The 14836-nt window shown below is 43.8% G+C and overlaps 1 protein-coding gene across 1 annotated transcript; it reads right to left on the reverse strand.

Moving 5' to 3' along the window:
* Positions 1 to 1010: 1010 nt before the first annotated feature.
* On the reverse strand, positions 1011 to 5288 carry LOC146036928 (olfactomedin-4-like). Its single transcript, XM_083160765.1, has 5 exons — positions 5232 to 5288; positions 4569 to 4742; positions 3746 to 3958; positions 3251 to 3401; positions 1011 to 1865 (listed from the first exon to the last, which is right to left on the reverse strand). The coding sequence occupies exons 1-5, from the start codon at positions 5286 to 5288 to the stop codon at positions 1072 to 1074; spliced, it is 1389 nt and encodes a 462-aa protein (XP_083016891.1). The 3' UTR covers positions 1011 to 1071.
* Between the last annotated feature and the right edge of the window lie 9548 nt (positions 5289 to 14836).

Genomic DNA, 14836 nt, shown 5'->3' on the forward strand with positions numbered 1-14836 from the left:
AGGGCTAAAAAACACATTTACTGACAGATTAAATTTTATCTTAATTTTTAAATGTTAGTATTGTAAACACGTGTTCTAGTCCTCAAAGTCCAACATCGATCAAGAGCAGTTATTTTTTAATCGATCAACATCGACCAAAATCAACCAGATTGGCCTTTAAGAAATATAGCCCTTTCTCTCTAAAATTGTTATGTAATAAATTGTGTCTATGTAATGACTCCTTACTAAAGGCTTTTACAGTGCACATTCAGACATTTCAGATCCATAAACGATAATGATATCTTAACTGAACTGGCTATAATAGATCAGGTTGTGCAGTGGTATAAGTTCTGATGCAATAATGTTAAAAATGATTTCCTCGTGCAAAGGCACAAGTAGGCAGGGAGAAGTGGGCCGGGTTTCCCATAGCAACTAATTTTCTTTGAACTGATTTTAAGTACATACTATAAAATGATAAGTAGAAGCTAATTAGTTGCTATAGACAACTACCCCAGTATTACATGTGTTGAGTATTTCTTTGCTGCCTGCTACATCTTCCACTAAAGTCATTATCGTCCTTTAATGAACTGGCTCCTAACATTACACTTATATTTCTTTGAATCTTTATCAGGGCAATGTATTTGTCAGTCATTTTTGTTATTTGGTCCCTGTGGTACTTGGACAGCTGTCCTGCAAAGTCTGTGATGTGACGTTATATGACGTATGCAATTCTTCCATTCTTCCCTCAGCTTGAATTTGTCTTTACCAACTCATAAAACATGTCCGTGTCATTTGTCAAATTAATCCATTTGAAACCGGTCCAAAAAGAAACGTTTAACTCTTAATAAAGGCAAAACACTCTCAGATGTGAAGATCACTTTATTCAAGCTTAGTTATTTCTTGTATCCTTTTACCAGTGTGATAATAACATAACTGAAATACTGTAGAGTGGTTTGGATAATCTTATTAAATTCAGAACATCTAAGCTGTGCAAATGAGAATATTTACTGTGATACTACAGGACTTTTGAAATGAGTATTAAATGTATAGCAATTTATAAAAGTAATCAAAAAAATAATACAAAGAGTAAACCTAAGGAAGGGACTTAAAATAGAGATCATAGGTGACCAGATAGCCATCATTGTATACGTAGAGCTTGTGGTCATTGGGATTGTAGGTCATGCTCTGAATCTTCTCCATCGCCTTGTCAAATGGGATACTCACGTAGCTTTCCTTACTGGTGGTGGTGTCATACATATAAAATATCTCTTCTCGCCTCGTATTAAGAGCACGAGTGCCATACATGACCCCACAAACCATGAATGCGTTAGTAAGGCTAAGCTTGTACCTTGAGGTGGTCCACGTTTTTATCAGCTCAAGAGAGGTGTCATCCAGTTTCCCGATGTTTGTATCTCCGGCTGTATCTTCTGTGGAGTAAATGACCCAAGTTCCATATTCATCCCCGGCCATGTCTATATCTTGGTACTGAGAGGATGAATAGGAGAATCTGTTGTTGTATGCTGCATTTGGGAGGGTCTTGCGATCTATCTTGTTAGTGGCCATGTTGAGCTTACAGATATTGCCACTCTGGTAGCAGTTATAGTACAAGGAATTGTTATACATTATCATCCCAGCACCATTACCACTTCCAGAGACTGGTCTGTCTTTGGCATTCTTGTACACCAATAGGTCATTATAGGTAGGATATATCTGGATATTACTGAAGTAAACTGAGCCTTCAAGAGGGGCCACCCAATTCAATTGTTCAGTCGAACCCAAACATGAGTCCTTTCCCCATCCACCAGCAGTATAGCCAGCTCCTCTCCAGTTGAGTTGAACAACTTGGGGTTTGCTAATATTCACAATCCCAGCATGTTCACATGAACCTGAGGAGAACAGTTATAGAACATTAGTAGTGGTTATTTTTACCTACATAATGAAATACTCTCCAGAAGCACAGTTTATAATTCCTAGTTCCATAAATTGTTGAGTATACTTTGCATAGGGAAGTACAGGAGCTTGTAACCCTATATATTGGAAGACTGTCCACTCTTCCATATGTAGAGAAGTGTTACCAGATATGGTAAGAAATGGGTCCTGTTTATGTAATCTGTGGATTCCTTCTCAGCATCATATTTTTAGTTTATTTTGAGTATTTCCCTGACATAAAACTGTTGTTATAGTTTTACTTGCCTAGGTGGGCTATTGTGTTTGGTCAACAGTTATCAGGTGTCTATACAAAAGACATTTGTCATGTTAGGAGAAGTTCAGAAGTTCAGACATAGACATCCGAAGATAGGCATTTTGGTGAGAATTATACCCATATCCGTAACACTCCCTCTAGTGCCCAACCCAAAGTTTTGATTAACCATTAGGCTGATTATGCTGCATGCTGGATAATTGAGTCCTGGGGGGGGGGGGGGGGGGCGCAACGCCAGCACAATAGAATGGAAGCGCTTCCTGGTAAAGCTCCCGTGGAACTACCACCATTACCAGCACTGCTAGAGTGGTAAGTGGCAATATTAATGGAGCTGTGGTCCATACCTATTATAGAATTTTAGCTGAATATGAGCAAAATAAATTGGTGGTGGGGAAGACCTCTACTTCATTAGCCTAGGACGGCTGGATCCCTTTATCCAGCCCTGCCTAACTCTAACCACTAACCTCCCCTGCAGCCTAACTCCTTACCCTCTTCCCTGCAGCCTAACCCCAGTCATCGATATTTCACCTGGCAACATTCTAGTGTTGACTTCATGATGTCAGTAATGTGGACATGATAACTGTTGACCATGTGCTGGATCCGACTTGGCTATTTTACTTTTATGTTTTCCATATCGTCTCACTAAATTGCCTTAACTGACCTCTTTCAATATACTGTAAAGAGACTGATCTCCCCAGATTAAAGGTCACAGTTAGTTCAAGTGATACATAGGGACATATTTATTAGCTATAAGGTTTTAGAACTGATAATTATAATTTCTCATTGACGCTATTCATGGCAATTAGAAATTCTATATACAATGCAATAAAATAATGATTCTAAGGAAAGAACATAAGATTTTTTTTATTTTAAAAAGATGATTGCTGGAAAAAAATATATTTTTTTAATTCATATAAATTAGATTAATGTATTTTATTGTGGACTATAATAAAAATAGCATTATAGACAAAAAACACAAGAGAAGAGTTTAAAAAAAAAACACCAGAATCAATGGGCAATAACCAGCTTAAGTTACCCTATGCATAGATGACTCTTAAGTCCTGATCTTACCATACTCCACTGGTGGGGGTGCAACTATCATCTCGTTCTGTTTACACTCATCCAGACGTTTCTGTAAAGAGGCGATTTCCCTTCTGACTGCCAGAACATTGTTCTTATCATACTTCTCTAGCTTGGTCACCACTGTGGATATGTTATGGATCTGTCAAGATAATATAGAACAGTTGCACTAGTATTAGTAATAGACTTCCTATAATACAAAATCCTTATCCTTAATAAATATGCATCTGGTAGATGTATTATCGTTACATCATGTGTAGAATTTACCATACCATGTGTATTAACGAAACAGAACTAGAATCTATAACATTTTCCATTACATGTATTGTACTTATTAATGATATGATGACCACACTTATCCAAAACTAACAATTATCTTCAGACAAGTTAGTGGACCTCCTATTTTCAGATACAGCAGATACAGTTCACTAAGAAAATGTTAATTTGTAACCCATGTTTTACTGACAGAGAGTGGGCAACACTTACATCCATATACAGGGCTTCCACTTTCTTATTCGATCCATTAAAGGATAACTTGAGTTCCATTGCTAAGGATTCCAACTGAACGATCTCCACCTTCAAAAACTCAAAGTCTAGTTCCACGTATGAAACACTTCCCTTCTCCATGAGCTTAACCCTTCTTGTCAAGTTTTGTACATTTTGCATGTAAACATCCAGTTGGCTTTGGTAGATCTGTATCTGGAAAATTCCAAATGAGCAGTATTATATGAGTGATACAATATTTTATAACTAAAACTCTCTTTTCCTTCAACCATAAATCATGTGTGTGCCAAGCCCTATGTTTGGGATAAATATGGATGATAGGCAGATGGGTTGCCATCGGCATCCTGAGGGAGCAGCTAAATCTAACCCCCTTCCACGTTCCGAACTCTAAGTCCCCAGTCAGTGCCTAAACCTAACACACCCCATCCACCCCCAACCTAAAGCTAACACACTCTGGATACTTAAATTCATTCATTCAGTGGTCTTCTGGCCGCCAGTCGATATGCCCGCATCAGTATTTTGATTGCCCGGGATGCTGACTACATCCCTATGTATATCTTTAATGTATATGATCAAGCCTTACTCTATTGTCTTCTACTTTTATCACTGTTATTGTTGTACCTCTTTCATAGAGCTCTATTTTACTTCTCTCTTTTCCTCTCTTGTCTTCTCTATGTCTTTCTCTATGACTTCTCTTGATTTTCTTACCATTTCACTGATTCATCGTTTTATTAATGCCTCTTTAGCTCTTATAATTTCTGTATAGGATCCATGCCCCCTATCTCTTCCTTCAAATGACAGTTACCTTAGTGAGCTCCTGCTGAAGGCTGATACTCAGGTTATAGCTAGATGCCTCCAAAAACTCCATCCGGTCTGCAGGAAAGGTCAAATCTGGCAGCATAACAGAGCATTGACAGGTTCCACGGTCATCCAGAAACCCATTCACTGTTTTATGGCTTGAAAGGGATGTTCTTGGATTCTAGAGACACAAAAAATGTAACAGAGGTTCATGATAAAACATAATATAGTAATCATAGTCACTGTCTTGTATATTTTGAGAGCCATAACCTCTGACTGTGGGTTAGAAAAGGATTTCCCGGACTCATACCCAAGGCAACCGAACATGTCAGGTTTTACAGCTATCAATGCTTAAACACATGTGACTTAATTAGTACCTCAGTCAATTGTTTCATCTGTGCACAAGGACATCCTTAAAACCTGAAGTGTATGATGACCTGAGGATGAGCTTGGGAAATCCTAGACTAGAAGATTGAGGTTCACATCATCTACAGAGCCATAATGGTTTTGCTGAGAATCCCCACTTCTGAGTACCCTGATGTAGTACCAACAGACCACTTAATCACCTTACTGTGTGCATTCAATCAAGTTTAATTATCCACAAATCCATTTCCCTCTGTATTTCCTATCCTTCTATGCCTTCTCTATGTCAGTCCTTACACATACTTACCATAGTTGTTCTCTGAGCCTGGCAAATTCCTAGAACCAACAGCAGTAAGAGCATCATCTTGTTTTTGCTGTGTTTGTCTTATGAGTGACTCCTAATATCAGAAAGCTCACATTATATATATCTCTTGCTATAGGGAGGAGTGGCATTCCGTTGACAATGAGCCTTCTGAAGTCAAACCATTTCCTGGACCGATTCACAAATATTTGTTTGGCTTTACTGCTCAACAGTAGATCACACATGGTTTAACTTGGATTAACCAACTGCAGACAGTTATTATTGATCTAGAGTGTTTCAATGAGCAAATAAACTTACTACAAGTGCCTTTACGATCAACTTGGTTCCTATGTAAAAGATCTAGCAAAGTTTCTAGAAATCTAGACATCTAGAACTGTGGGTAAATAAGATGGGTGAGTGGGTCGGAGAGGAGAGAAACACACAATAACAGCTCTTGACTCGGGATGTCAATCTCAATCCCAGGATTCTTGGGATAAAATTGTACAAATAGACCAGTACGTGGGTGACAGAATGGCTAGCCAGGTAGCTCCATATGCCCTGGTCCCAGATAATAACCAGAAGACCAAACCAGTCTGCCCTAGGGTTAGGGGTTAAAGTAAAAGAGTAAGGTTATTGCATTGGGTTAGGAGGATACTAGGGTTAGGGTATTAGGGCTTGTTTATCAGTTTTGGTTGGTAAAAAAAAATTGAAAAATCGAAGCCAGACCATCAGATTAAATAGAAAAAAAATTATATGCAAAAAAGTAAATAAATTCCATACATGGAATAAATCTCAGCAGAGGAAAAGCCAAAATGTTCAAACATTGTACATCAAGTACAACGCGGTGTTGCCAAAGGCTTAGAACCTGTAGAAGCATCTCAGTATGGCTATCCACTGGTGTTGACCTATGCCTGATGGCCGCTTCGGTGTGGTCTCACCATCCTCAGGACCATGAGAGACCATAGGGAGATTCAGGTATTAATAGCATATATAATCATCAATGATTAGCACCACCTGCTTACCTGTGCTTGTATAAACCTAAGGTCCAATATCCACTGCCGGGTGACATAACTGATTTGAGCGCTAGCAAAAGAAGGGGTTTTGAGCAGTCGCACAGAAATTAATTATAATAAATGTAGGGTGAACCCTCTTATACGTATTGTCAGCAATCTGTATCTAACGTTGGAGGGTGTGCTACCATAGACACTGGTTGGAAACAGAATATGAAGGTATAGGAAAAGAGTGTATGGGGCTGGTGCACCTGAAGAAAGAACTTCACTAATAAAACCTAAAATTTATTGGCATATTTTTAAAATAGTTGCGAAATAAAAACCAAACATACAAACATATACCAACATTAAAAAGGATAAATATCCTCACTTAGTGAACCCCAATCTGTTGTGTTCCTCCAATGTTTTAAATAATGCAATGCAAAGTCAGAGGGCAGTATTCAATGAGAAAAATCTGCCGTGTTTTTTGGCGAGTTTGTGCTTTTCTCGCGTTGGACGGAGACTTTAGCTCTCAAAAAGCGAGCAACCCTATTCAATGTGCACTTCTCGCCGTCTTTCTGAGTGATTTTCGCCGTGTCTCTCCGTGTAGCAATTCTCCATCTTCTTTTCATGGAGAAGTGGAATGTGAACTTTTTAAATAAAAGGTTTTTTGTTTTAATTTTGGTGTAAAAAAAAATTATTCTGTGAAAGAGCGTGCTATTTTTATTCATGTGCTTATAGCACATGAATATATATTTTAATTTAAATATATATATATATATATATATATATATTTTTTTTTTTTACACAGAGCAGCCAGCAGGGGGCCGGGAGCCGAGCCGCTCATTAGATATTCATATATTCACTGCACCCGCTCATTACATATGCATGATCGGGAGCAGTGACTATACCCGGTCCCCTGCTGGCTCTGGGGGGGGGGGGGCAGCTTGTGCTGCCTGGGTCCCGGGGAGCCCTCCTCCCCTCCACAAAAGTTCTGGGGCAGGCAGGGAGACTTCAATCTCCCTGCCTGCCACCGTCCAATGGCTCCCTGCCGCGGACGCTCGTTAAGATTAAGGGTTAAGATTCGCCGCGAGGGGCAACTCGCCCCTCCGACATTGAATACAGGGAGAGCGAGTGTCAGCCAGCCCTCCAGAACACAGCGAGTGTGCAGCGAATCCTAAACAGGATTCGCTGCACACGGCGATATTTTATATTGAATACTGCCCAGAGTGTGCTAAATTAGTATACAATTTAGGACCTCCTACACACTTAGTGTGTGAAATACACAACTCTCCCTTCCCCACTTACAATGTATTTTTGAATCTGTATCAGCAGCGCGAAGCGGGTCCCGACATGTACGGTGACCCTGGCAGTGACGTGATCTAAGGCGCCTGAGCAAGTCCCTCAGACCCCCTCCTCAAATCAACCACCCTGTCTGTTACTGTCAACACCCACCCCAATCCACCCAACCTTCCACCACTCTGCAGTCTCCTCCTCAAACCCAATCTCCTCCCCAATCCAGCTACCCCACCCCCGAACCAGCCACACATCCACCGTCCCCTCCTCAATTTATACATCAATGTTGGCAGGCAGGGATCAGGAGGAGGTAGAGGAGACAAGTCTAAAAAAGTCTACAAAATTTTAAATTCCATATTTAAAGTTACATTATTGTAAAGTTAAAAAACAGTTTGCTCATTTTGCCCTTTTATTTAAGAAATGCAAATTTATTTTAACATATCTTTTTTGGGATTCACAAATGTATGCGTGCCTTAATAATTGCAGAATGAAACTTTTTGAGGAAAAACTATTTTATATATTCCGTATGGAATGGGTGGAGGCGACACTCCAAAAAGAAAAAAGGGTGAAAGAGCTATTTGAAACATGGGGAACTATTATAGAAAAACAACCAAACATAATAAAGATAAACCTAAGAAAATGTTTCCAAATAACGAGTTGGTATGAAACGAGAATAGCACTAAAGGAAGACCCGATTAGCACTATTTAAATCAACTAGAATAAAGGTAGACAAGGAGAAATGCGAGAGTTAGAGGCAAGGGACAGGCTTTTAGCTGGCCTCCCGGACCACGGTGGTCACTTACCGTGTCCGGGTGCGTGGGTGGTGAGGGTGCCTTCTCCGGGCTCAGGGGCGTCTGCGGCGGGTCTGGGGTAGCGTGCAGGGCTGTCTTGGTCCGGGTGCTGGGTTCCCCACCGGCAGCAGAAGTTTTCTGGCTGCGCCGACGGGGACAGGAAGCAGGGCTCTGTCGGGCAGGCGGGTGCGCGCTCACTAGGGGCACGCGCGCCGCTCTCATGCACTTTTAAAGACACAGGCAGGAAATTAGGGGATTTGCCTGCAGGGGATATAAGGAAGTCCCTGACAGGTAAACCCCGCCAGAGTATAGGTTCACATTGCCTACTCCAGCGTTCTGATACCGTGTCCTTCTGATTGTTACCGACCCGTGCTATTCCTGACTACTCTATTGCTAAATCCCTGTGTACTCGCTTCCCGCGCCGCCGCCTGGCTGCCGGATAGCGCGCATCACTGCAGGGACCCTGCCGCCAGATCACACAGTGCCGCAAGTACCCGGCACGGACACCCCTGCAGCCTCCATGCGAGAGGCGAGGGGCGAAGTGCCGCCCTCCAGTGGCTGGCGCCCTAGGCAAATGCCTAGATTTGCCTAGTGGTGGCGCCGGCCCTGCATGTTGGCCATAATGTATATTTATAAGAGGGTGATGTTTTAAAATAAAACATATTGTTAAAATGGCAAGCAATTTGTGGTCTGATTTTCTTACCTTACGATACTTGTACTGAAGTATCTTGATATTGGCCTTTCAGGTTTCAGGGATGATGTGTCCCAAAGCCTCTGCAGAGATGCTGTTCCCGTACTTGATGTCCTCAAATGACTGCCCAGTAGCCATGTACAGCAGGGTAGCCACAAGCATCTCCTGAGCAGAGATAGGAACCCACTATCTGGTCTCCCATTTCTCAATATAGGGGGTCACCAGACCCAGAAATTCCTAGAAGGTGTTGTCATCCATATGCAGGAAGTTGCGGAAATCATCAGGATTATTTTCACGAATATGAGCCAGGAGGGCATGTAGGAGTGATTAGGTCTTTGCAGTAAGGCTCTTGTCCAGCAGGTCCTCTCTCTCCTCCTGAGCTGTGCTCTCTTCCTGTCTCCCCTCACCTTGAGCACAGTGTAGCACAACAGAGCCTGATAGCAAGCAGAATCCATCTATACACACAGCAGGATATAAAAACTTTGTAATGCAAGCAGAACAAAGCAGTGCATGGTAGTTAGCAATGTGGAACAAGCAGGTATAAACCAATCTTCTGTAGTCACAAAGCAAACAGGAGTACAGGGAGTCAAAATGGCTTTCTGTTTATATATCCCCCAGATAACCCAGTCTTCTAGTTAAAACTTTCAAGATCTGTTCGATAATCTGGTGTGTTTTTTACAGCATTCAATGCAATCGCATTTTATTATGCGATCCATACAAATTTTTTTATTGCAAGGTGCATCCAATAAATCACATAATCGTATGCACAATTGTATACCAAAAAAAATTTTTTTTTTATGCAATTTATCAAAAGGAGAGCTTCAAGGGAAATCGAACCTGATATTGTGTCAAATGCAATCGCACAAGCAGTGGCATAACAATGGAGGGTGCAGGGGATGCAGTTGCTATGGGGCCCGGCGGCTGGGGGGGCCCGAGCCCAAGCTAGCAATCCCCTGCACCCTTTACATTTTTTCCATTATGCCTCAGGCAAATAGAAATGGCCAGCTGGCAGCGTCGTAGCACCAGTATAGCCTCAGTCTCTCCTCCCCCTCCCTCCCTCCTGGGGCTTAACGTCACGCTCTAGTGACGCACGTTCCGTCACCAGCCCTGGCGCGAAATGTAAAAGCACCTGAATCTGACCTGTGCAGCTGCGGTGAGGAGACCCAGCGCGGAGGTTAGGAGACCCGGCCTGGAGAGGTTAGGAGACCCGGCGCAGGTTCTCATGTGTGCTGCGGAGACCCAGCGTGGAGGTGAGGAGTCCCGGCGCGCAGCTTCATGGTGTCTAGACCCGACAGTGCAGAGGGAAGGAGAAGTAGCATCATGAGGGGGGGGGGGGAGGCACCTTTATAAAATTTAAAAGGTTCACAGCGGCACCTTAAAGGAAGGGAATAAAGTAAGAAGCACACAGTGCCATCTGTACTGGTAGAGGTCTCCCTCCCTCTAACCTTAGCCCTGTCGCTCCCCAGTAACCTCTCTCTCTTGCTTGCCCTGTCTCTCACTGACACACTCTCTCCCCATCTCTTACTGACACTCTCTCCCTTGCTCCCCTTTTTCTCTCTCCCTGACAATATCACTCCTACTCCCCCCCTCCCTTTCTCTCTTGATCCCTCTCCTCTCTCTTTCCCTCTCCCTATCTCCCTCTTTTTCCATGAAGCCCCCTCCCCCTCCCCCCCCATGGGGGGGGAGGGGGGGCGGGGGGCCCTGCCAAGATGTTGCTATGCGGCCCTCATCATTCTAGTTACGCCTCTGCGCACAAGTGTATGGGCAGCATAAGGTATGTGGCTGAAAAAACACTGGTGTAGTACTCACTAAGCAATGTATCTTACTGCAAATGGTTTTATCAGTTCAATAAGCAAGGTGGAAATGACAGAAGTGACCATCCAGAAGTTGGCAAAGAGCTGTAAAATTGGAAAAGTGATATGCAGAGTCGGACCTAAATATAGACATTATCGGCAAATGTCCGCTGTGTCAGCTCCAGATTTCGGAATTCCTGGCTGACAGTAGCTGTTCTCCAATGGGATATATAAGCTTTCTGTCGGTGCTGCGTCATTGTTTGTCCTATTATATGACAGGCAGCGGAGCAGCAGTAGCAGGAAGTCTGTACAGACCAATGCTGAGCACACAGCTCTTGCCGCTTCCACCAGTGTAAAGGCCCCCATACACTAGCCGATTTTGGTCAGATTTCGGCCAGATCCGACTGATCTGGCCGAAATCTGACCAAAATCTGACCAATATCGGCTAGTTTTGATGTCCCCTCAGATCCGATGCGCGGTCCCGTGTGCATCGGATCTGCGTCGGGTGGTCGGACCTGCTGCACGTCCGACCACCCGACTTGGGACCTAGTGGGGCGGCGCGGCGGTGGAGGGAGCAGGGGGGGCTGGGGACGCTGCGGGGGACACAGGCGGCATAAAGCCGGGCAGGGGGAGCCGGGAGCTGTCAGCACTGAATAAAAAAAAAAGCCCATACAATGAATGGGCGGCCTGTGATTGGCTGAGCGCTCTCTCAGCCAGTCAGCAATTGGCTGAGAGAGCGCTCAGCCAATCACAGGCTGCCCATTCATTATATAGGCTTTTTTTTCTAGCACTGACAGCTCCCGGCTCCCTCTGCCCGGCTCTATGCCGCCTGTGTCCCCCGCAGCGTCCCCAGCCCCCCCCTTCTCCCACCAGCAGCCCTGATTTATCACATGTAAAAAATGGCACATCAAGTGCCAATCTAATCAAGCTCCCCCGGGGAGCAGACGGGGAAGCTCAGGGAGAAGTCGGGGGTGACTTGTCCTAAGGACAAGTCGCCCTAGTGTATGGGGGCCTTAAGGGTGTAAACTAATTTTACTGTACATCAGCATCATTCACACCAGAAAGAGCTCCACGGAGGAGAGAAGCAGACAAAAGACAGCAAATGTAACTACATTATGAAAGTTTGTTAAAGACATTGTTAAAGGTTGGGAATTGGATTGCTGGTGACAAACAAGGAGCAGAGAGTTTATTGCAGGAGACACACAAGGTGGAGAGATTTCATTGCTGGAGACATGCAAAGAACAGAAATTTTGGACACACAAGGGAGAGAGACTAGTTGGCTGAAGACAAAAGGGGAAAGATTTGTTGGCGGAAGACAAAAGGGGTAGAGAATTGATGGCTGGAGACATGAGGGGGGAAAAACTTGATTGGTGGAGACACATGGGGAGATAATTGATGTCTTGAGACACCAGGGGTAGAGACTTGATGGATGGAGACTCAAGGGGGAAAGACTTGATGGTTGGAGACATGTGGGGAGAGACTTGATGGATGGAGATTTGAGGGGGAGAGACTTGATGGCTGGAGACACGAGGGGGAAAGACTTGATCGCTGGAAACATGAGAGGGAAAGACTTGATCACTGGAAACACGGGGGGAGAGACTTGATGGATAGAGACATGAGGGGAGATGATTGAAGGCTGGAGACACTAGTGGTAGAGACGTGATGGATGGAGACCCAAGGGGAAAAGACTTGATGGTTAGAGACATGTGGGAGAGAGACTTGATGGATGGATATATGAGGGGGAGAGACTTGATTGCTGGAGAAACAAGGGGAAAGACTTGATCGCTGGAAACATGAGCAAGAGACTTTTTGGCTGGAGACACAAGGGGGAGAGATTTGATGAATGGAGACATGATAGGAAAGAGGGGGTACTTGTGTACTTTCACGGCTCCCACGATGTGCACTGTACAGGGAAAAATCGCATCGCATGCGATCGCATGCGATCTGATGCGATGCGATGTCATTTTTCACAGAAATTATGGACATGAGTTGACATCATGTGGCTCACTGCGCTCTTCACACTTTCTATTCTCAACTCCACGCCAACGTGGATAGTGGGGGTATGAAAAGGTCGTAGGATGCGTACCGCCACCCCTCGCGGGCTCCCTGCGCTCGCCATGCTGCGGGTTGGCGTTGATAGTGGGGGTGGTACAGTGTGAAAAATTACATTTGGGGTGCATTTTACATGATGTCAACTCATGTCCATAATTTCTGTGAAAAATGACATTGCATCGCATCAGAGCGCATGCGATCTCATGAGATCGCATGCGATTTTAGCAAAAATGCATACAAACATGGGAAAATCGCATCCCATCGCATGCCATCGCATGCCACTACATATGGCATGCGATGGCATGCGATGGGAGCCGTGGAAGTACACAAGTACCAAAGAGGGTTATAGACTTGATGGCGTAAGACCCAAGGTGGAGAGATTTGTTGGATGGAGACACAAGAGGAGAGAATTGATGACTGGAGTCATGAGGTGGAGAGGCTTGATCAATGAAGACACAAGGGGGAGATAAATGATGGCTGGAGTCACTAAGGGGATAGCCTAAGATGTCTGGAGCCATGAGGGGAGAGATTTGATGGATAGATACATGAGGGGGAGAGAATTGATGGCTGGAAACATGAGTGGAAGAGACTTGATGGCTGAAGACACAAGGGGGGAGAAATGGTGTCTGCAGACAGTAACACTTTCTGCTTTCCCAGTCACAAACTGTCACAAGGCCACACCAGTTTAGAAAGGCCACTTCCCCTAGTCTCTGATATGGGATAATTAGCCAGAATCTTGCCTACAGCATCAAATTGGTCAGGGGCGCACATGTCACTATAGAAGGACAAACACACAGCTTGCTCTGTTTTTAAATATTCATTTGATCTAGATTCCTTGGTGGGACTTAATATATAAAAGAGCTGCCTTCTTTGAGACAAATTCTAAGTCAGGCTGAATTAGCCCACCCTATTTATACCTATGACAGTGGTTCCCACACTGTGTGCTGTGGCACCCAGGGGTGTCTTTGGACACTTGCAGGGGTGCCTTGGGTTGATGGTCAAGGACCAGTTCAAATTATTTATGGTCAGTCATATAGTGCTGGTGGCTGCCAACACTATGTGAACAAACATAAGCAAACATTGTACATTACCACATAAATAAACCTAAGGATGGCATAACACAATTTATATTAATTTCTTAATTTGTATAAGGTACAATTGCTGTGTATGCGATACCTGGTAATGGACCTATGTAGAAATGCTTATATTGCTTTTACACCACATGCTTAGAAACAAGGGACTGATGATAACAAACTTTTACTTGTGGAGGTACGGAGGTTGTCCTGTCCAACACTGGACTTTCCGCAACACTTATTGTATTGTATTGTGCAGTATATCATCTTGTTTATATTGGGTCCCATCCAGTTCTCTTTCACATATCTGCGTTTTTCATCTCCAATTAAACCAAAGAACAAATAACATGTATTATATATATTGCAACCCAACTTATTTGAATTTCTAATTAAACAGATGAACAAAAAATAATCCCTACAGATTTCCTTATGAAAGTATGTGTGATGAAATTGTGACAGAGATCACAGGATGTGAGCACTCAGTGATATGTGAAGCGGAAGAAAATCCTCACGTAGTATTTTGGGCCTGATTCAGACATGCTCGCTAAGCAGTGGTCTTTTGCTGCTACGGGAGAGGGCAAACACCGCCCACCGGGCGAACAAATCCCCCCCGCTGCAGTGCAAATATTTGCGTGTGCATACGAATTGATGTGTACCCTTTTACATCCATCCATATGCGCACGTACGGGCAAAAAAAATCATTCGATGGTCGCTGTCCATCGAATGATTTTTTTTTATCGTAAGAAAAGACAGTCTAGGCAGACTTTTGTTTACGATGGATATGGCTGAGAACAGGGCAGACGCTGACATCATGTGGAATCAGTCGCCTGCCCTGTGCAGGCTTTGCCACACCTGCATTGCCATGGGGAGCCCCAGAATTTTTAGGGGCACGCCAGCACCCTGTCCACCCTCCCCTCTGACATTCG

This window comes from Crinia signifera, chromosome 9 (assembly GCF_055691185.1).
Source record: "Crinia signifera chromosome 9, ASM5569118v1, whole genome shotgun sequence".
Classification (NCBI taxonomy): Eukaryota; Metazoa; Chordata; class Amphibia; order Anura; family Myobatrachidae; genus Crinia; species Crinia signifera.